We start from the raw sequence: 24,503 nt of genomic DNA, 5'->3' as shown, positions 1-24,503 counted from the left end.
TTACAACCAATTATACCAACCATTTAAAGATACAATTAGGAAAGCACTAGCTACCTTCCTGGTTGTAAAAAATAAAACCCATAAACATGTCAGTCGGAAAAAAATTAATTTTCCTGGAATTATATGTTTGTAAACTTAAAGCAAACAGTGCTCTGAATGATATTGAAAAGGAAGTGGCCTCTCCTAAAGGGGTGGGAGGGGTAGGGCAAAAAAAAAAAGGGAAAGAATGACAGAATATACAAAATGAACCTGGAAAGATTACTCTGAAATGAGGACTGTGGCCTCTTAAGTCCCCTTCCTATATTAATTATTGCAAAATCCCTAGAGTTCTATCAGTTAATGAACCGCTAGAAAGAACCACCGAGAACAGCATTAAGCTTTCATTTCAAAAAACTTAGAACGTGTGAGGTACACGAGTGAACAGAGAGAGCAGACACACCGGCATGGTAAGCAGACAGACACACTCAGTCTGGTTGACAGGAACACAGATTTGGCAGTTTTGCCCCTGTCTACAGACAGACTGACCTTCCTTGAGACTTTTCTGGTTGCTCCCCTCAAGGCATTCCTTTTCTTTTAATGGTTCGAAATCCCCAGCTGTTAAAATCTCTGGGAAGCCCTGTTGCTGCTTCTTGGAGCTATCGATCATGGTGAAAGGCTTCTGGAGACAGGCAGCATCAAGCAGGAGCAAAGCGCAATTTGCCGAGCAGCAGAGACCAGAGCTCAGCACACTCTGGTCCCCGGTGCCTGGATCCTGGGTCCTGGATCCTGGGTTTCTCCTCACAATACCCCAATCACTGGGCAATTAGGTCTTTAAGCAGCTGAAGGCAGCCATTCCCCTTTAGCTCCCAGTCTGACCTGCAAATACACTCGTGCTGCTGGAAGCCCTAAACTCTCTCCCACATTGGGAGGCAGAGCCCCGGAGGCACGATGCTGAAATCCCACCCCTTTTCCCAGCCAGCCCCCTTCCCCTTGCCATTCCAGCTTCCCCCGCACGCTGGGTACTTCCATCTGCAGTTTGATGGTCCGAATCATCTGACAAACACTGAGTCAAGCAGTTAAAAATAAATCCTGTAGTTGTTAAAAGAGAAGACTTTGCTGATACCTAAGAAGACAAATTGCTGCCTGTGGTCTCTCTCCGGCTCTCTATAAACACACCCGCAGGCTGTGGAAATACTTTCTATCAGCCAGACGAGCACATTCATTACTCATTAAGTTCCCCAGCTAAACAAACGGCAGTCTAGGGCATCCGAAGGAAGCGGGTCTTCTCTCAGCAGAGGTACTACACTGAATAAACACGCTACCAGCACGGCTGCCTAACGACAGAGGCACTGAACTAGCAAAGTTCTTTGCGGAGTGCTTTTCACGGCGTCCAGCTCTTCCCGGCAGAGCCAGCACTCTTTGTAACAGGGAACCGTACTGCAGTTGCAGCCTTCTGCCGTCACCAGTTCAGACCTGAGCAGCAGTTTCCCTTTGTGCCACTAGTCGGCTGACAGAGTTAACATCGCCATGATTGTTCTAAGGAAAAATCTCCTCCCATGTGTTAAAAGCAGAGACAGCAAGAGAGCTTCAATTTCATAGCCGATTCAACTGGCGAACGGCCCAAGTTTAATCTCACGGGAGCTATCAGCAACGGGCACCTCTCCTGCAAGCCGGACAGACTGCTGTCCACCGAACATGAGGGATGCTGCGGGGAGAACTCTCTAGGTAGGGCAATGCCAGGCAAATGTGGAGACAGGCCTTTTTCAGACATACCAAATATATATCTACCCATAGCTACAGCCCAAAAGAAGCTGTTTTTTTTTTTTTTAAAAATGGTTCAAAGTATGCTCCTTTGCAAAGGTTTCCCAGAAAAGCCACGAGAGGTTGTAAGAGCAGTAGATGGAATCCTCTTCCATGAGGGATACGTTTTGTTCACTTTTCTTTTTAAATAACCAACATCTAGCAGAGTGCCTGGCATATTAGTTTTCAATAAATATTTGTTGCACGATTGAGTAGATGAATTAAAGTAGGAGAAGCCGCAATAGGAAAACCTGTTTCCATAATACTCAAAATTCTAAAGAAGTCCTCAATCAATGTCCAACAGTCAGTAATTTTAGATGAAATGTTCTCTAAAGGAAGCATGTTTTCTCTTCAAAAGAGAATATCTGCATACATTTTGGATGTGCATCTGATATGATCCTTCTGTGGGACAAAGAAAGGCTGACGTTTTCAAGGCCAGAAAAGCCAGCATTGTTGTCACCACTGAAACACAGATGGGGACTGGATGAGGATTCTGTCCTTTGTCCCTGGTTCTGGGGCTGGTGTGCACTCAACCCGGACTGTTCTAGAAAGATAGCTATCTACTCTTCTCCAGCGTCTCTTGAGAATGGGATTACACAACACACGACATGGGTCTTGTCAACTGAAATTCCTTCTGAAGCAACGTAAACCCAGTGTTGGGAGTCCACACCCCCGCAGGAGCACCAGCGCTGAGCTTATCATACTTCTCGAAAATGCGCTCAAATGCTCTGCTACTATTTCTGATCCTGAGGCCTCTGTTCTTCTACATGGACTGTTCCTGCATCTTCAAAAGAGTAAGGAAAGTAACCATGGTTTTTTGAGGACATTCTTTAGGTCAGCCACCTTTTAGCAGTTTGGCGAAGTTTATCACATTTAACCCCCAAGAGCCCCTTCCGACCGCGATGATTACTGGTACATTGTAGCCATTTTACAGACCAGGACCGAGTCACAAAGCTTCTACGTGGCAGGCCCGCAGTTTAACCAGTCTGAGTTCTCCAAAGCCCAAGTCTTTCTCCTACTGCGCTGCAACGCTTGCTGGCCTCTAGAATACGCTCCGTCTCCAGGCTTTAGTTTGATCCTGGGACAGGTTTTAACAGCAGAGGCCATAACTTTTATGGCCTCCTACTAATTCTACTGCTGGTGAGGGAGAAGGAGAGCCAACATAACCAGAGTAAAATGCTTTCATGAAAGCATTTCCACTTTTCCTGAAATACAAGCAGCAGCGGCCAACTTTATCTAGCGCTTGCAGGGTGCCCCAGTCTAAGTGCTTTTCCTAAGTCACCTCATGTGTCCTGCTGCCAGGCCTGGGGGCTCAACATCACCACAACTCACAGATGACAAAACCGAGGCCTAGAAAAATCGACTATTATTGTCAGAGGTCGCCCATCTTATACGTGGTGGCCAGGATTCCCAACAGGTGGCTTGGCTCCAGAGCCTACATTCTTAATTACTTTGCAAAAAGAACAACAAAAGCCACAAACCTCAACATTCTCCTTCTCAGCATGCTGCTTTTTACACCCCACTCAACTGTGTTTAGGCCACAAGTTTAGAAACCTGGGTCAATACAGAGCTATACCAGCCACTTCTATTTTTTTTTTTTTTTTTTTTTTTTTACTGGCTGTGTGTGTCTGTTGAGTATGTTAAAAAATAAAACAGTTCTCTTTTAAGGATCCTCTGTAAGCTTATTATTTTTGCATCTGATAAACATAAAAAAATCTCAATAAGGAAACACACTGTCCTGCTGTGGGTTTATATCTGAAGTCTTGTCTCTGAAGTTTTGAGAGAAAATGATAATTACTTTAGTGGTGAATATGCCTGAAAGAACATTTATTTTACTATTTTTAAAAATGTGAAATAATTTCAAATTCGCAGAGCATTTTTATCCTGGACCATCTGTGAGAGGGCTCTGACATGACACCTCTTTACCTTAAGCCTCTGGTGTGTGATTCCTATAAACAAGGACATTTTCCTATAAAACCCCAATATAACCATCAATATAGGAAATTAACACCAATTTATCACCATCTAAACCATGGACTCCACTCAAGTTCCACTAATTGTGCCAACAACATCCTTTAAGGCCAAAGGCTCAAACCAGGATCATGTATGGCCCTGCGTTACTTCAACGCTCCCCAGTATTCCTTCATTTTTAAATAGAGCCTTAGTCTCTCTTGACTCTTCTTCCTTTAAATTGTGAAGATTACAGACCAGTTATTTCATAGAATTGCCCTCAATTTGAGCTTTCTGGTGTGTCTTCATGATCAGGCTCAGGTTATGGCAGGAGCATTTTGGGTGGGAATACCATTGGGGGGGGGGGGCGCAAATCCCATCTGTCTTATAACCGGTAATATTTATTTTGATGAACCGATTAAGATGGTATTGCCCAAGTTTCTTCATTGGAAAGTTAGCTTTTCTCTTTGTAAAGAATTATTTTGTGGGGCTGATTTACTACTAGGATGGTCACCAAATGGTGACTTTGAAAATTCTATCATTCCTTCTACGTTTATTAGTGGCACATCCTACTGTAAGAAGAAGAATCCCCTTTATGTGGTTTATGGTATCTATTTCTATCACCATGGACTCACGGATTCCTATTTTAGTCAGTGGGTGATAGCATGTTCCTACCATTTAGTTTGATGCTCAAATCATTCCAGATTTGGGTAGTGGGAGTCCTTTCAAGCTGGCTTCAGTTTCTTATTATCGTGACCCATTCTCTGAGCACTTGATTATTTTCCGGTACAAGGTATTCCAGGCTCATCTTTTGCTTTTCCTGCTCTGCTGAGAAAGCAAGGACTCAATAGCAGGTGTCCTCATTGCTATTAGGGTGTCAGTGTTCCCAGGCCTCCTCTGTAGAGAATCGGGGAATATGTCTGTGAGTTTATGTGTGTGAACATACATGCACACACATATTTATGTCTCTCCGTATTAACAGATGTAAATGCAGATCTATAATTAAGTACGCACATCTCTATTTATTTATATATATGTTGAAAACCACAAGTTCACCCTGATGTCTCCAATTTCAATCCAATGTCAAAGGTTCTTTCTCAGCTTCTATGTATTCTCCCATAGCGAGAATCTTGTCTCCCACGGTCTCTCACCCCACTTGTGGATGCCCTGTTCGTCCCACTACTGTGACTGCTGTACCAAACCCTACACAGATGTCTCCTCACCCCAAGTGGGCTCTGAAGCCCTCCCCTGGATTGCTGCCCCCACTCCCACAGGGCAGCTGCCTTGCTCAGCCCCACGTAACGTCTTCTGGATTGAATTAGGGATGAAGGGAGGAAGAACATTTGCATTCTCTCTGCGTGAAAGCAGCCCCCAATTACCCCATGAACTGCCTGCAGCAGGTCTGTCCTTGTTCCGTACTATACGTGCTACATCATCTTCAGTGTCGTTTGGCTCTACTGTCACAAGGGATGTTTAACTTCAAAGAATAGGTGACTAAAGTCACTTTGGCTATGATAAATCTGCTTCCACAGTGTGTGTGTGTACACACACCCAAAGGAGCTGTTTTCGTATGAAAGAGAGTTCCATAAACCAAGTAAATTTTCCCAGTACTCCAAGCATAGATATTTAATAAGCGTGAGAAAAACTGTATGGCTTGGAGAGTAGGAATAATCCAGGAAAGGCTTCAGGGAATCGGAACAGAAACAAACACGGCTCAAGGGACCTACACAAAAACTTGGCAGCCTCAATATACACTCACAGAGCTGCTGATAAAAAAGATATGGTTGAGATGACGCCGCACTGCGGGAAGGACAGACCTGAGAATGTTACCAACTGCGCAACGTTTTACCAACGTAAAAGCATCCGAGGGGGATGGATAGGATAAATAGTAACAGTGCAGAAACAGATTGTTAAATATTGAGCTGTGCTTCTTCTCTAGCGTTCCTGACACTGGACCGACCAAGAGAAGATGCCTTTTCTTTTCATCTCCCGCATCTTGGTACCTTGAGCTGCGCCCTCCAGTAGCCCTCCTGCGGAGCAGATGCGGACCCACTGTGGGGCTGCCTCCACGAGGCCTGAGTCACTGTTACAGAAGCCATGCAGAGGGCTGGATGCATTTAGGGAGAAAAATGGCAGTACAGGTCACACCTCAAGTTTTCCCCAAAGGTACCATAGTTTTAGTAAAATACATATTTGATCCTTAATTTCCCCCCTTTTAAAATTATAAAACCACTATAAGAATATTCTATCTTTACACAACTACTAAATGGTTATGGTAAATCCCAATAATTTAATAATTATTAAGCCCAATTTAAGAATCCTGATAATTAAAACTTTTTTTTTTAAAAAAAGGACAAATGTGATCTCTGAAATCAGACAGCATATCTTAAAAGTCCTTCATTTTTATTACTTTTTAAACACAGATATCAAATGCGTACTACTTCAGATACAGAGATGAACAAATCAGCCCTATGGAAACCACTGTTTAAGGAGGAGGGACGCATTTTCTGTTATTTCTAAGAGAATAAGATTTTGAAGGACCAACACTGATTCTAGCGATTAAGGGCTGTAGCGTAACTGAGTGCTGCAACAGGGCAGAAGAACCCAGCGACTTGGTTTGTAATGTGCGCTTATGACCATCTTTCTGCCAGCCCTGCTGTGTGCGCCCTACCCTCTCCGAGGACGGGAGCTGCGCCTTGGCCAGGCCGTCCAGGACTGGGAGGGGACCATCCATGGTGCGCTGATAAAGCCCTGCTTCGAAGGGAGCAAGGAGAGCTTCCTGGGGGATGGGGCACATGGCCAGGGAGGCAGAGGACACGTTTCACTCTCCTTCTAAGTCAGCCGGCACATTCCGACAGCACCCCTCAATCGCAGTGCTCCAACGGTATGCAAGTGACTGGGGCCATCTGTCTCCCCCCACCCTCGGCCACAGGATGGGTCATGAAGATGGGACACAACACACTTTGTCAGCATTAAAGGAGTCCTTCAAATCCTTTCTCTGTTTCTAAGCTTTCTAGTTCCCTGTGAACGCATGCAGATTCATAATAGAGAGCCGTCCATAGATTAGGTCTTTTCAGAGTCATCTTCCTTGGACTCCGAGTTCCAGAAGACAAGGGAGAAGGACAACAATAGGGAGGACTGAAAAGTGGGAGGGTCACATTCCAGCAAAGACAGGAAGACACGTTGCTAAGTTATGGTCAGTGTGATGGTGGGATAAGAAAACTGTCGTGGGGAGTGTTGCTCCACCTTTTTTGCATCATCGTTTCTTTTGCCCGACCCTTGCTTAGAGAATTTTTTCCTCATCACTTTCCACGAAAGTTTAACACCACAGATTGACTACATGTCCGTTTACGTGCTGTATGTATATCTGTGCCTTAAACATGAAAGGTGTGATTTTTTTGCCTCTCCCCCAAGAACCAATCTGTGCTCCTGTTGCGAATGCTTAATCTACAAGAGGGAAAGCCAATGTCTCCTGTTCTACTGAGGAGGAAACAGTAAGGTAATAGGAGTGAGAGTGAACTGTAGGCAGGAAACCCTCAATGAGAAAATAACAAATGTTCGCCATCTGGGATAATGATTTTTAGATCATAAGTGAATTTGACATATCTTTTGTGGACCCTGAGGATCTTCTGATCCTCAGCAGCTCTGAGGTATGGGAAACAAGTACTGACATTTGTTTTATTAAAAAAAAAAAAAAAAGAAACTTCAGTTGAGATATGAAATAATATATTTTGAAGTCACCTTGGTGGTGAGCACATATCCTTAATCCTGGCTTTCTGACTCCAACATTCTTTTCACCAAAAGCACAAACCTGTACGTTTTTTTTTTTCCTCCCTTCTTACTAAATTTACATATGATTTCAAAGGCATGTAATTAAGAAAAATAAGAAATTTAATTTCAGGGGATGATAACATCCCAGATGGCTTTATGAAGCATAGAGGCAGGATGGTTTTGCGGAAAGAGCACGACTTTAGAGGTAAACATGATTCGGTTGTAAGAGTCACGAGATCCTGGAAAAGCAGCAACATCTCTGTGCCATGGCTGCCTCATCTGCAGAAATGTGATGACGACACTGATATGACAATGGCTGTTTTCCGTGATTATGAAAATTAGGGAAAAATGCATATAGAATACCCAGCACAAGCATGACGTGCACTCCCCAAATGGCAAAGTCTGTTCGGACTCCTTTCTGGCACGATCTCCCTCGTGTGCTATCCTCCCTGGCTGCGTGTTTGCTAGGTTAGGGTTTCTCTGGCAAGACACGCACGCGGACATAAATGCAGAGCAGCACGCTAACCACACATGTGTTCTCCATTTCCTACCATCCCCCTCAGGCCGCCCGGGGTGCGGAGAAAGTTCATAGATTTTTGGTTTGGCACTTAATATCTTCTGGTGTCTTCCTAGTACTTTAGATTTCATTTATTAGATTCAATTTGAAATGTCTATACACGCAGAGAACCCTGCTGGTATGTTTTCACTTCACTGGAATAATGAAATAGAAAAAGTGCCCCCAGGTGACTGACCACAGCCACGCTGTCGGCCACAGGGTCTGAGAACTGAGTGGAACAAACGCTAGGAGATCATCTCAGGAATGCAAGGACGTACTCTTGGGTGGGTTCTTTATGGAAATGTACGCCAAGCCCGCAGCGGGGTGCACACAGAGCAGGCGGCGGGCGAAATGTGCCCACAGGGCCTGAGCGGCCCAGGCTCAGAGCCCCAGTCCAGCAGTGGGCAGCTCCGTCAGGGGTCCAGCAGCAGTCACAAGTGGCAGAAATGCATCGTGGCACAGCAAATGGACACTGATGAGAATTTCACAAGCTTTGCAGATTTTTAAAATAATCTGCAGAAGTGTTTCTGTTTCGTAGTAAAGTGCTCAGAAGCGTAAGTTTATACTTCATTTATGGTTGTGCGTGATTCAGCAACGTGGGACTAATAAAAATTAAGTCTTCTAGTAATTGTTTTAAACTTTCTTAAGTTTGTGAAACACTGCTTCGCCATACAACTCAAAGGGGGTGAGGGGACCCATTTGCTCTGCTGCTTGGCCTCCACAGTGTTATCCTGAGGAATTAAACATTTGCCTTTGTTTACCTCAGCTGACCGGGTAACCTATTTGGCCTTCTGGGGAGTCCTGACAAAGGTGGAGATAAAAGAGGCAAGACGACCACCCGAATCCAATATAAGATCATGTCATGCCTTCACACATGCTCCAAAATGTTTCCTTTGTTTCTTATTGGGGCTAAACTGTGCCACTATTTCAAATCATTTCCACCTTCCTCAAGACCACACTATATTACCCCCCTCATACCCTTCTCAGCAAGTAGCATGGGCCCCTAGACTTACTAATACTGAGGTCTTCGGACATAAGCTCTACACCACCTTCTCACTCTCATTCTATCTCCTGTCTTTGGTGAAGAAGTCATCTTTCTTCTTGCCAAGGGGAATTGAATCCAGACGCTTTGCTTAGAGCTATAGTTCCTTCTCACCTACTTACAAAACTGATCAATAAATTATACTTCTCCATGAGGATCTTTTGCACTTACTAAGATATTTGCATTTCCTCTTGTACTCCTCCTAAGATTCTGACTGTTTCTAAATGTTCTCCCTTATTAATCTCATCCTTTGCGGTGGTACCAACCATAAACTCCAAACGCCCACCAACGCACACATAAACACAAACCCTGCCTCCGGATCATCATGCACTTGCCTTCTAAATGGCACTTTCTAAGTGAGTTTTCCTTCTGCAGTTAAGATATCCTTGATTTTAAGATTATGTGCTCTACTCAGGACTAACTCATCTATGATTTTAATAAGATAGTCTTTGCTTGACTTTAATGGAAAAACAAAGATTAAAAAAAAAAAAACCACAACAAAAACAAATGGCAAGTGATGAGCTAGCCTAGACCTCAGCTTGGTCCAGCTCCAGACAACACACCTAAAAGCCAACCCACGCTGTCGTACTCATCTTTGCAGCCTCAATGCCCAGGACACTATGACTGCTGAACTAATGCTGCCTGAATAAATAAATCAGTGTCACTGGACCAACCAAAATCCACCCGGGCTTCTCCTCTACCTGCCCAACTCTGCTAATATTTCTTCGCGTGGCATTAAAGCCATCAGTGTTCCGTCCCCTGATTTCCTGAGCAGCAACTAACTCTGACACAGTCCTTACACTTCAGCTAAACCAAATTCCTTAATATCCCCTAAAATCCTCTGAGTTTTCCTTGTCTTTATTCAAGTTTTTTCTTCTGCCTGAAATTCTCCATCTCTGATGGAAACTAAACTCAGGCAATCTTCAGGAACTTTGTGCAGTGTCTCAATCACTTTCAGAAGCTTTCCAGGATGTGGCTCAACACCCCCAAAGAGTCAGGTCTCTCTCCTCTGCTCACTCTGAATGCTCATGATACCCGTCATGGGAGACTGAGCCTTCTGGAATGATAATGAGATGCTGCCAATTCTGGTCGCTAACAGTGAGAGGTCACTGACTGTGTACTGAGCACAAACGTCATGCGTGGCGCTGAGTGCTTTACAGATGTTCACTCAGATCACTCTTCTCGAGAACTCTATCCACCACTGTCTCCAGTTCACAGGGAGGCGCCAGGAGGTGAAGTAACCTGTCCGGCTACACAGCTTTTAAGGAGGAGAAGAGAGATTTTTAACTTAGGCAGCAGGCTTCAGGCGACGAGCTTTTCTCTTAATTCTCTCACAGATATTAAGCCCTAAAGCCCAAAGGTGTTCACTGTATTAACTTCTCTCCTATGTATGGAAAATGGCATTAGCTATGTCATCCTTGGAATAATTGACAAAACAGTCACTCTAATCATATTGGTAGGAATTCATTTTCTCACAGAACCTGGTTGAGAAAGACTGGACGTTTTTAATTACTGATACGTGGCACGTTTCTGATATCCCATCCCCATATTAGCAGATTTTACAAGTCCTCAAAAGCTGGAACTTGATCTCATTCATCTTTTTATTTCCTATGAGATGTGTTCTGCTGTTTTACTCATGTTCACATGGTCAAGTCTCTCCTTAACAGACTAAATTCTTAGATTCAGCAGTCCAGGCTGGATGATAAGCATCTTCCTTAAAAGAAACTAAAACTACCTGCTTCATTTCTTTGGTTGTTTCTGACAGACATTTAAAAATCACTATTACGAAGGTATAAAGACAGTAAGATACATCAATTTAAAGTGTATTTTTTGTGGCAAGTTTTGATGGAGATTTAGGGCTGTGAAGTTATAGTCACATGTGAGATAGGGAGCATTTTCAACATTCCTGCAAGTTTCTTCCTGCCCCTTTGCAGCACATCCTATGGCCACAGCCAGCCCCAGGTAATCACTGATCGGCTTCCTATCACTAGACACTAGTTTGCCTGACCTAAAATTTCAGGTAAATGGAATCATACAATATGTAGTCTTTTGTGTTTGAATTCTTGCACTAAGATGTGACTCAGTTTCATCCACGTTGTTGCATGTAACAGCAACTGGCACCTTTCTATTACTAACTAGTAATCTAGTGTATGAACAGATCACATTTTGTTTAAACATTCATCTGTTGATGGACATATGGATAGTTTCCAGTTTTGAGCTACTATGAATAAATTTGTTATGAACATTTATATACAAATCTTTGGGTAGATATTTGTATTCCCCCTCCCTTTTTAAAGATTTTATTTATTTGAGAGAGAGAAAGAGCACAAGAGAGTGAGCAAGCATGAGCTGGGGGGAAGGGCAGAGGGAGAGGGAGAGGCAGGCTCCCCAAGGAGCAGCCTGACGCGGGGCTTGACCCTAGGATCTGGGGATCATGACCTGAGCCTAAGTCAGATGCCTAACCGACTTAGCCACCCAGGCGCCCGGAATTCCTTTTTTTGTGTGTGTGTGTAAAGGCTTCGTTGGATAGTAGGCGGATTCTTAGCTTTTGAAGGAACTTTACTGGCAGCTTTATTTTTATTTTTTATTAAAAAATTTTTTTAAAGATTTGAGAGATAGAGAGAGAGAGAGAGAGAGCGCGCGCACACACATGGAGCAGGAGGGGCAAAGGGAGAGGAAGACAGAATCCAAAGCAGACTCCATGCTCAGCATGGAGCCCAACGTGGGGCTCGATCTCATGATCCAGAGATCACAACCTGAGCCGAAACCAAGAGTCATATGGTTAACTGAGCCACCCAAGCACCCCTGCAGCTTTATTTTTAAAGGCTCCAAACTGCAAGGTGATGAAAATGTTATCTTGATTGTGGTGAATTCAAAATTACTTAAGGGGAATACTTAAAATATGTGCAGCTTATTGTACATCAATTACATTCTGATAAATCAAAAAATAAACCCCACAATGGTACTTATGGGAACAGAGAAATTCCTTTATGTTAGTATGATAGTTTTGAAACAGTCTCTATTTACAAAACTTGAATGCAACAGACTATTTACATGGGTGTTTGAAACTCTAAAAACAACTGAGCAACAGAACTGCTCTACAGAATCTTAAAAACAACAACAACAACAAAACCCCACTTACACCAACGAGCCTTTCATCCATTAAAACAAATAAAATGAATCCCACGTGTGATAACTGAGTGACTTCTCAGATGCGTGCCAGAGGTGTGACCTGGTGTGTTGTGACCAACGGGCACGTGTGAGTTTGGTGAACTGGTATGTGTTACAGGCCAGGATGGTGGAGGGGCAGTGATCCGGAATACAGAAAACACAGAACTCCAGTTAGAAACACCGCATGTGACAAAGGGGACACCTCTTACTGCGAAGCATCGTAATGAGTAACGAGTCTGCAACAGCTATGACTATGCACGAAACAACATAACTACTGTTACGGACTGAAGAGCACAGGAGGAGCAAGGGGACGCCAACAGAAACACACAAAGAAGAGGAGACTTGAACGTGCCTCTCTCAGTACAAGACAGATGTAGACAAAACATAAGAAAGGAATATACAGCATAACCAATAAGGAGATCTTACTGCTATGCAGTGAACTTGCACCTTGATGACAGAGGAGATAGCTTCTCAACTACACATGGAATATTTTTTAAAAATCACATATTAGGGCATAAAGAAAACTTCAGCAATTTCCATAAAAGAAAAAAATATACACAACACTACGATCTCAATGAAGTAGTACCAGAAATTATTAATAAAATAAAAAACCCTAAAAAGGCCTAATCTACCTGGAAATTAGTAAAATTTCCTAATAAGCAGTAGAGATGAGGAAAAACACCAACTGAAATGAAGGGATTTCTCACCAGAATCTATGGCTTTTGTTCAAAGCAGTGATCAGAGAAACATTTAAAAATATCAGGAAAAATAAGTGAATGAAAATAAACGATGGGCTTCAGACAAAATAAGATTTAAAAACAAAGAACAGAGGCTTACCATGACCCGCGGATGATATCATAAGGTCTATCTCGTGAGAGACTGGCGTTCCAGAGGGAAGGCAGAGAGAGAATGAGGCAGAGAATGTACTTGCAAAGACAATGCCTGAAAATCCCCCAAATTTGATGAAATACATAAATTTACAGATACAAGAGACCTGGCAAACTGCCAGTAGCATACATGCAAACACACAGAGCCACTGCTCTCCTCCAGACACACAGACTATAAGCAATTAGAGAACTAAGGAGAAGAAACCCCATCAATAAGAGCAACAAAGAAGACAAATCCTCATGAGTAAACTAAAGAAATGTGTAAAACTCCTGGAAAACCCCAAAGTCAGCTTGAACAAGTAGACAGTCTTCGTTCCTGGATAGGATTATACCACATCATAAAAATCTCATTTTTCTGTAAATTAATCTACACCTTTAACGCAATGTCAATAAAAAACACCAACGAGCTTTTTAATGGGGCTAGACAAGCTGATATGACAAGCTCATTCGGAAAAAAATGAAAATACCCAAGGCACATTGAGAAAACCCATTGAAAAAAAAAAAGCACCAAGTAGGGGAGAGAGAAAAAACCTTATTAGATTAAGATAAACTCAAAGTAGATCGGGGATAAAAGCTTAAAAAAAAAAAAAAAAAAAAATCAAACCGTCTGAGTACTCTAAGTAAATATTGATGGGACCTTTCTATAACTGGGATATAGGGAAAAGCTTTCTAATTGTGACCCACAAATCCAAAAGCAATAAAAGGAAAGACTGATAAATCTTGGCCACATTAGAGCAAAACAAAACAAACACACTGAAGAGGAAGGGCTGATCTCTCCAACATAAAAATTAATTCTTTAAAAATCAGACTGAGAAAAGAGTAGGTAATTCACACTCTCCTCCAAAAATGTTTCTGAAATAGGCCTTACACATATCAGAAAACGTTCAACCTTACTCATAGCTAGAGAAAGGCAATTAAAATTACACCAACATACCTGATGGCAAAAATACGTAACGTGTTCTGTTGGTGAGGTTGGGGGGGGAGGAAATAAACATTCACATACACTGCTGATCGGAATGCAAACTGGTACAGCCTTTTAGGAAAGGAATCTGGCGACACGTAACAAACCTACAAATGCATCCACCTTTTGACCCAGCAATCTTCTATCTAGGAATGTACCTGAGAGATAAACCTCCAACATTATAAAATGGTATATGCTGAAGCAATTTACTACAGCACCATTGTAACTGCAAGATACTCAAAACAACTTAAACGCCCACGAACGAGACTGGTTGACTAAACCATGGGGCATCCACCCCATAAAATACTACAATAGCTGTGAAAAGGAATAAGGACCATCTCGTATAAACTGGGATGAAGCAGTCTTCAGAAAATATTAAGTGAAAAGAGCAAACTCTAAAACTGTATCAATGTCACCTCTTGTGTAAGAAAGAAGGGAAAACAAGAAAATATATTTCGAGTTGCTTATCTGAGGGGAAAAAGAATAAAAGACGGAGAAACCAGCAACCAAGGAGACTGATTACCTTCAGTGGTGGGGAAACAGGGTGGAATGGATCAGGGCGGGGATGGAACAGGAGAGTGAGGTCAGTAGCGACACTTAACTGAGGACATCTTTTTTTAAAAATATAATTTTGACTTTTAGAACCTTGTTAACAGATCACATTCTCAAAAATAAATTAACAAAATCAGCAAAGTTGGAAGAACACCTAAATTTGAATACAAACACAATAAATGAACCCAACTGTATTTCAAATAAATAACATGGACACACTGAAGAGGAGACAGAACCAATCTTAGCAATTTCTGAATACGTTATTTTGACTGTATACCTTTGGGCTAAAGACAAAAAGAATTCAACTCCCATTAGCAAATATTTTTAAAATAGGTTTACTGAGATGTAATTTACAGACCATAGAGTTTTCCCGTTTCAAGTATAGCAGATTTACTTCTCATAGTGGCGTGGGTTAGCAATTTTAAAACTATGTATACTCTAGAATTAAATACTATGTGTATTCTAGAAAATACACTGTGGACGGGAGCAGGATGGGAGCAGTTTTCTCCCTGTCAGTTAAGGGGGTTACAAATACGGAAAGGAGAGGCTGCAGGGAAGCCTGTGGTGCTGGATAAAACTGGAGATGTCAGTAAAGATGCCTGATTTTTAATATATGCAGTGATGCAGGTAGACAAGAACAGATACAGCTGTATGTGTCTGTGTGTGAACAAAAACATGCATTTCCTATTTCTGTCAACTGAGAAGATCTAGAAGCAATGACCAAACAGTAGCAGTGAACACACCCAGCTCCCAGGTCTTGGGTTTATAATATACTCCACTAAAACCAACCAGACTTCCTAAGAGAAAGGGCTGTTTGCAGGGCTAGGGCAGGAAAAGTAAAAGTTGAACCTGGAACATATGTCAGAAAGCAAGTAAGGGGGCGCCTTGGTGGCTCAGTCCTTAAGCATCTGCCTTTGGCTCAGGGTGTGATCCCAGAGCCCTGGGATCGAGCCCCACATCAGGATCCTCTGCTGGGAGCTTGCTTCTTTCTCTCCCACTCCCCCTGTTTGTGTTCCCTCTCTCGCTGGCTGTCTCTCTCTTCTGTCAAATAAATAAATTAAGAAAAAAAAAAAAAAGCAAGTAAGTAGTCAAACACTGATGGGCATCTGCCAAAAGGACACAGAAGGCAGCCTGACAGAGCCCCCAACTGGCCAAATCTAAGAAAGTCTGAGCATCAAAATAAATAATAATAGTAACAGAATCACTATTAACAAATAGTATTATTTACTAATAAATAGAGTAAGACTCCATGATTCCATGCTGATATAAATTCATAAATACAGGGGGTAGAAAGGAAAGCTTGTCTTTAAAGTAGAATGTCATCTAATCAATGTAAGGAATGATGGAATTAGAAATCCCCAGCATGGTAGTTCTAAGCAAGAATTACCAATAGATACTAAACTACTTGGTACAGGTACAAGTTGGTTTGAAAGGATGGCAGAATATTTCCTCACAATATACTTACTATTTACAAAATTAGAAACGGAGAAATAGTAACTTCACAGCAGAGGAACCCAGAAGATACTACTTTAACCATATGCTGAAGTTAACATCATCAGCAAAGGGTCAAACTGACATCGTCTGCTACCGAGAAGACACAACATCTTTTCTGTGGTCTTCCTGATGAAGGGGCAGAGTCTAATCTCATCAGGAAGAACCAAGAGATGAACCCAAATTGATTGTCATTCCACAAAATAACTGATCTATACTCTTGAAAATAATCCATACTGTTCCAAAATGTCATAAAAGACAAAAGAAGAAAAAAAAAGAAAAAGCAAAGAATAAGCCTACAGAACTGTTCCATTTAAATGAAGACTGAGCAACCTGACAATTAAATAAATCCTGTGATCCTGACTGGACCATGAAACAGGGGAAAGACATTTTTATTTCTTTTCCTATAAAGGATATTATTGGGACAACTGACATAATTTGAATAAGGTCTGGGGTTAGTAAACAGTGCTGTATCAATGTTAATTACAGATTTAAATAAGTATACCATGGTTATATAAGACAGTATCTTTATTTTTAGGAAGCATACACCAAGTGTTTGGAGGTAAAAAGGCAGTATGTCCACAACTCACTCTCAAATAGCTCTGGGAAAAACCATTATGTATGGATATGGAAAGAGCAGGATAAAGCAAGTGTGATTAAGACATTATCATTTGGGGAATCTGGATAGGGGATATTCGGGAATTCTTTGCACTATTTTTGCAACTTTCCTGTAAGTCAGAAATTATTTCAAAATAAACTTTTAGAAAACGAGTCAAACTGTACGTGTTAGATCTGTGCATTTCAGTGTATGTAAAATATAACTCAAGCTTGAAAAATTTTAATGACAAAGATTTTTCAAGTAGGAGAATGTTGTGAGCACGCCAAACGCTGCCAATAAATTCATCAACTGGCATATTTTAGAAAGCCACTGAAACTATGTTAAAGAATCCAGAAAGAGGTCAGAACTGTTTGACCCTGTAATCTGATATCTAGGACTTTATTTTTAAAAAAATATTCTGAAATATACATATAAATAAAACAATTTATGTGCAGTGCTCTCCATCCCAGCATTAACCACAGCAGCAAAGACATGATCCAACTGTTAATCCACAGGGAGTCAATAAATTATGACAAGTATATAATGATATCTTGCACAGCCACTGAAATAATGGCTTCAAAACTGGAAATAATTACTGGGTGCTTACAATAAGCCAAAGAAGTAAAAGTGATTTTTTTCAGGGTTACATTTAATAATATGGAAAATGTTCACTATAAGATGAAAGGAGAAAAGGAGGCCATTAAAAAAAAAGAGGAAACCATAAAAGTGTGGTCCCCATTTTGTCTTTCTAAAAATTATATGAATGGAGAAGAGATCAAGACAAAATACTGTGAATGACAGGACTTATAGTTTACTTAACATGCTCTGCTTTTTATCTTTTTGAATTTTAAAAATGGTCTAAAATGAGCACGTGTTATATTTATGATAAAAAAATCCTAAACCTTAATAAAATATTTTCTATAGTAAAATATCTTGAATGGGCACTCCAAAGCGTCTCGTCATAGTAACAGCCGATGTAATTCATTTAAACAAATTTTAAGTATTATAATTCTAGATAAACAAATACATATCTCCATAAAAAGAAGACAGCCATTGAGAAAGCACTTAACAATTTTAAGGCATTTCTATGAATTTCAAATTGAGAAGAAATGAGTAATTTATTTCATCAGAACTGTCAGCAAATCACGATATTCTGACATTTTGCAAAATAGGCATTTCCTTATCTCATGATTCTGATAATGTTCTAGGAAATGACTCTCACATATTACACACTATAGTCATTCTCTGTGTTATTTGGCAATGAAGTTATGCCTGACATTTCTTTTAAAACATTAAGAGTGAAGCCATTTGAAAAGAATTAACAAAATTAAAAAAAAAACTTTTCTACATAATAAACATTACACCTAGTTTGAATGTCTGAGGGACAGTCAGATGACATAATATACTACCAACCTCAAAGCCACATTCTGGTAAAGCAGTCTAATAATGCTAATTAGAGAAAACCATTTTAATGGAGTCTATGGTATATGAGTAATTCCAGAATTTCAAACCATAAAATTAATTTACAACAAGAGGACTTTCGCCATCTCACAAACTGGAATTGTCTCATTTACCACGTACACACATTTCCGTGAACCACTCAAATAAGGGGACAGCATTTTAGCTATAATATACAAATGAGACTTAATTTCATTTTAACTCCCTTATTCCTACAAAATACAATCAATTTAATAACAATTACTATAGACATTTTACTGAGCACTAACTGTGTCTAAGACACTCTGCTAAAAATGTTGTTTTCATTTTATTTACTCAACTACCCTGACAGATATGAACAGTTAGCATGCTTTCATCCCACTTTACAGATGAAGAAACCAACACACGTGTAAGGTAACTAGCTAAGATCCTTTTTTTTTTTTTTTTTTTAAGATTTTATTTATTTACTTGGCAGAGAGAGAGAGAGCACGAGCAGGGTGAGGGGCAGGAGAAGCAGACTACCCCCTAAGAAGGGAGGACACGGGGCTCAATCCCAGGACTCTGGGATCGTGACCTGAGCCAAAGGCAGACACTTAACCGACTGAGTCACCCAGGCGCCCCACTGGCTGAGATTCTTAAACTCAGAACGCTCTGTCCAAAGAGCCCAAAGTCCGTTCCCTTAGCCAGGATACATCTTAAGACTACATGAGTTAACTAAATAAGAAATACTTGAAAATAAAACAAGACAAAATCAGAGAGGGAGGAGATAAACCGCAAGAGACTCTTAATCATAGGAAACAGACTGAGGGTCGCTGGAGGGGGCGGGTGGAGGGACAGAGTAACTGGGTGATAGACATTAAGGAGGGCACATGATGTAATGAGCACTGGGTATTATTTAAGACTGATGAATCAATGAACTCTACCTCTGAAACCAAGACATTATATGTTAATTAACAGAATTTAAATTAAAAGAAGAAAAAAAAGAATATGTTCCCTAGCCCTTCTTCCATTTTGCATTTAATAAACTGACATGCTTGTTACACACACACACACACGAAATACTTGAACAGATGGAATTAAAATGTATTTTAACAGTTACAAAAGTAGTCGTGTATTATATACAAAGATTTTAGTCTATGGCAAAATAACTAACTAAAAACAATTTAAGTGTCCAAGCGTAGGATGTGGGTAGACTGTATCTGTTCTACTCACTTGAGCCAGTATGCAATAATTCAATTGTTGCTTACAAAGCAAAAAATAAAAAACTACAAAAAAGTATATTAAATTGAAAAAGATAACAAAACAACCCAGGAAACAAATTTACATAATCAATATTTTAAAACCAAAACAAACTACACAGAAAAAAGATCCAAGAGATACTACAGAATTTAACTGTGATTGTCTAAGGAGTGGGAATATGTATTAACTTTTCTGTCTCTCCTTTTCTTCTTTCTCCTCAATTTGCCGTAAGTATATGATACTGCCATTTTTAGAATACTCAAACTACTTTTAAAAGAGCTAGTAGGCTAAGTATCTAAGCCGTACAAAAAGAGCAAAGAAAATGCAAAACCAAGCATGAGAAGTGCAAACAATGGCTAACAATGAAAACACTTCTCATAAAAACTGATATTAGCTATTTATTTATGTATGATCACAATGGTTTCTTTTCCAGACTATTGTGTTTGTTGTAGCTTCAATTTTTTTCCCCAAATATTAATTTTGGAAACATGAAGATTTTTTTTAAGCCTCAGAGAACATTATTAACACCTTAATTTTTGAGGCATTAGGAAGTTTCAAAGAGGGGGGTGGGAACGTCTGGTGAGGAAGAAAGAAACAGGAAATAGGAAGTAGCAAGGCAAATGTACCTCAAGCGTTGTCAAGGAGAAACATCCCCTTAGTCATAACATTAGAGACTATACACAGAAAATAAATATGAATAAGGGAAATTCAAAAAGAAAATGAGAAGTGGGATATTAGATGTATTCAAACTGTATGAAGATTTTAGATATACACATTTTCGTAAACGATATTTAATAAGGAAGGACAGAAAGCCTTGGGAAATAACACGACAAAGTACACCTCCACTGTTTTTATGAATATTACATACAATTTCAAATGAACCAAGAAAAAAAGGCTGGGAAACCAAAATATTCTAGAAATAGTCTTAAAATAACAGGGCAAATTCTCGGGAACAGAGATCTGTAAAGCACAAAGCTGCATATTCCTAATTAAATGCAGCTTACAACAATATCAGCATCACCAACAATCATCAATGCCTTTCAAAATGACTTCAAAACACTCATAATAGCATGGAACTTCATGCGCGTCAGAGAGCCTAACTGAACGGATGGGCCCTGTCGGGCCTAAGCAGGGTCTTTTAATTTCCAGAGTTTGGTCTCAGCGCTACAAAACGGGAGGAAAAAAGGAGTAGATTTCCTGAAGTATGTGTCAGCTCAGTGACAGTAATTTTCAGTCACAAATGGCAAGGCTGCTGGGAGGAGATGATCACTTACAGTATACTAGGTCATACTTACGCAATGAAGCAAGTTAAAATAAAGAAAACAGTATAATGTCAATAGTATGGAAGCCCTATTTTTATCAGATAAGAAATATTTTCAAAAACATGGGTTTTTCTTGGATTTCTTTATATTTGGTTGCTCTGTTTCTATAGCAAATACAACACTAATAAACATTCATCAGTGACCGAGGAATGAGCTAAGCCATTGGGTTGTTCCTTGAGAGAAGAGACTGTAGCTTTCGCCTGTGCAGCCGCAGCATTTGGCACAGAGTTCAACACTTAACAAAAGCACGCTGCATCAATAAACTATTATCACAGAACCAGTGAGGTCAAAATGCACCTACCCACAATGATGGCAAATAACCGTCACCTATTGTTGCTTTCTTTAAAATACACACGCGCTTACGCAAGACCATCACATAACACACAGGCACAAATAAACTCACTCTGGGGAGCTTCTGGCAGATCTAGTGAAAATAAGTCCTTATCTGAACTGATGCAGAATGAAATGTCTTTCAAAAAGGGGTTTTCACCTTATGCTTCACAGAAACATAAATTAGCATGGAACAATTAAGAAAAGGTTATTAAAAGTCTGCATGATCATCAGCAAAGTGGAGCAGAAAGTTCTGTTTAGGTCATGAAGCCAGAGTACATAAAATAAAATTTAAAAAATAATTTCATTCATAGTACTGTCAAAAGCAGATATATGTACAAGATTTTTTTTTTTTTTTGTAGGACACAATCCCAGCACCCTAGGACCATGACCTGAGCTGAAGGCAGACGCCCAACCAACTGAGCCACACAGGCATCCCATATGTACAAGACTTCTACACTAAAAACTTAGAAAGCACTGTTGAGAGAAATTAAGGAAGACCTATATAAACGGAAAGATATTATATTGACAGACTGGAATGATGAAGATGTCAGTTCACCCCAAATTAATCTATAGATTCAACACAGTCCCAATCATATTCCTGCTAGGTTTTTGTTTCTGTTTTTAGCAAGCTGATTCTGAAACAGAACTGGAAATGCAAAGGACCTAGAATATCCAGAGCATTCTTACAAAAGGAAAACAAAGTTGAAAGACTTACCCCACCAGATTTCAAGACTGCCTATAAAACTATAGTAATCAAGATAGTATTGTACTGGCGTAAGAATTAAGAAACAGATCAATGGAACAGAAGAGAGAGGAAGACACAGAGGCACACTTAAATGGTCTTTGGATTTTAGACAAAGGTGCCAAAGCAATCCAATGGGGGAAAGGGGGACTTTTTAACAAATGGTGTTGAAACAACCAGAAATCCATATGGAAAAAGATGAGCTTCAACCCCTACCTCACACCAGACATCAAAGTTAATTTGAAGTATATCACAGACATACATTAAAATCAACAACCTAAAAGCCTTTAGAAGGCTTTTTATAAAGAAGAATACTTCCATGGGTTGGGGGTAAGCAAAGGTTTCTTAGGGGGATAAAAAGCAATAATCATAAAAAAATGATAAATTAGACTTCATCAAAAATGATAACTTTCGCTCATCAAAAGACATTTTAAGAAAATCAGTAAGGAAGGCACGGACTAGGAGAACGTTCACAAAACACATTTGACAAGTATCATGGGCACATAAAGAACTTCAATAATTTCATAATAAAAAGCTGGCTTATAATTAGGCAAAGGTGTCTTGGACAATACTATTTTAAGAAATTTTCAGCATCAGACCTGAGAGAGACTGATGTCATCTCAGAGTATAACTGGGCAGAAGAGCAGGCAATGGACTGGGGTGAAGAAACACACGAAGGAGAAGCACAGACGATGTGCTCTCAAAATAAGGTCGTTTTAAGTAAATACTGAACTCTAGTGATATACATGTTGACGTCTGCAGGGAAACATGCACAGATGCTTACAATTTATTTGAACTTTCAAAAACAAGCATGTCACCGGATTAATGGTAGAACTGAGGTGGGAGGAAGAACAGATCAGAAGTCATTTATTTCCCTGTGGTTTCTCACATAATCGTTATATTATTTATTGTTTTATTTTTATTTTTTAACTTTTAAATTTAACATACACACGAACAAGGCACACATCGTAAGTGGACAATTCGCTGAATGTTTACAAATGGAACACACTCACGCAACCAGCATCAGGAAATCAAACATTTCCCGTACCCGGAGGGCTCTCCCTGGGCGCTTCCCTTCCAGTCACTTCTCTCCTGACAGTGGTAAGTGCTGTCTTGATTTCTAACTCTACAGCATAGTTTTACCTGTTTTTGTACTTCATAAATGTAATCGAATCATACGTACTCTTTTGTGACTAGCTGTCTTTACTCAGTCACCCATATTCGCACACGTAGCTGTGCTGTACTGACTCCCACTGCTGTATGTCACTGGGTGATACATCACAGCTTACTGAGCCATTCTTCTGGAGACGGGAACTGGGCAGCCCTCAGTCTTTCCCGATAATAAACAGTGGATGAATGGAGAGAGAAGATGTGGTCCATATACACAAAAATGCCGTATACATGGCATATGACTCAGCCATCAGAAAGGATCAGTACCCACCATCTGCACTGACATGGATGTGAACTGGAGGGGATGATGCCAAGTGAAATAAGTCAAGCAGAGAAAGGCAGTATTATATGGTTTCACTCATACGTGGAACATAAGGAATAGTGCAGAGGACAATAGGGGAAGGGAGGGAAAACAGAATGGGAAGAAATCAGAGGGGGAGACAAACCATATGAGGCTCTTGACTCAGGGAAACTGAAGGTTGCGGAAAGGGAGGGGAGTGGGAGGGTGGGTTAACTGGGTGATGGGCATTAAGGAGGGCACGTGATGTGATGAACACCAGGTGTTATACTCAACTAATGAATCATTGAACATTATATCAAAAACTAATGATGTACTATAACTTGGCTAATTGAATTTAAATAAAATAAAATAAAACAAAATAAAATAAAATAAATACAAACAGAAAAACCCAAATAGTGTTATGAGCATTCCAGTAGATTGAACCATATGAAATTGCTCCCAATACCTACAAAAAATGGCAATTTCATATCACTCAAATTAATACATTATCTTCTGATGAACATATATATATATATATATATATATACATTTCTGCTGAATAAAATCTAGGAGTGAATTTCCTGATACTCAGAATTATGCAAAAGTTCTTGAAAATGTTTACACCAGTTTACATTTTCACCTGTTCCATACGCCATGCTCCTTGATATACCTGGTGTTTTTTCATTTTTGCTGCTCTAGTTGGTGCGTGGTAATACCTCACTGAGGTTCGCATTTGCGCTGCTCTGATGACTAATGAACACATATCCATATCCATATATGTGGGCACCATTTGGATTTCCTCTTTTGTGAAGTTCGTGTCAAGGCCTTTGTCTGATTCATTCTACTGGCTCTAGGAGTTCTTTATATATTCTGGAGAAGAATCTTTTGTTAAATATATGCATTAAGAATTAACTCTTCCCATTCTATGGGCTGCCTTTTCTCTCTCAATGATGTCTTTCGGTGCACAAGAGTTATTAATTTAAGTATAATGCATTCAATCAAGTTTTTCTTTTATGAGGCATGCTATCTGTGTCCTGTTTAAGAAATTTTTGTTCACTCCAAGGTTATGGAGATGTTTTCCCCTAAAAGCTTTGTTGTTTTACCCTTCATAGTCGGGACTTTTTGTGTGTATGTATGAATTTCAGGTAGATTTCTTTCCAGTGAATATTTAATCCAGAACCATTTATTAAAAAAGACCGTCCTTTCCCACTGCACGTATGTG

General features: G+C 40.1%; 1 protein-coding gene across 17 annotated transcripts in view; it reads right to left on the bottom strand.

Annotated features, from left to right (window-relative positions):
* MRTFB (myocardin related transcription factor B) overlaps nt 1–24,503 on the bottom strand; it is a 270,940-nt gene that overhangs the window by 77,136 nt on the left and 169,301 nt on the right. For 2 of the 17 annotated variants that reach the window (XM_048224684.2, XM_048224685.2), the window contains exon 1: nt 526–24,501. The exons of the other annotated variants lie outside the window; for them this stretch is intronic. In XM_048224684.2, coding sequence (XP_048080641.1) covers nt 526–646 — 121 coding nt within the window. In that variant the 5' untranslated portion in view covers nt 647–24,501. Of the gene's footprint in view, nt 1–525; nt 24,502–24,503 lie in introns of those variants that run through there. 17 annotated transcript variants of the gene reach the window in all.

Source organism: Ursus arctos, unplaced genomic scaffold (assembly GCF_023065955.2).
Source record: "Ursus arctos isolate Adak ecotype North America unplaced genomic scaffold, UrsArc2.0 scaffold_2, whole genome shotgun sequence".
In the NCBI taxonomy this organism is placed as follows: domain Eukaryota; kingdom Metazoa; phylum Chordata; class Mammalia; order Carnivora; family Ursidae; genus Ursus; species Ursus arctos.
This window is presented reverse-complemented; position numbering and strand designations above follow the sequence as displayed.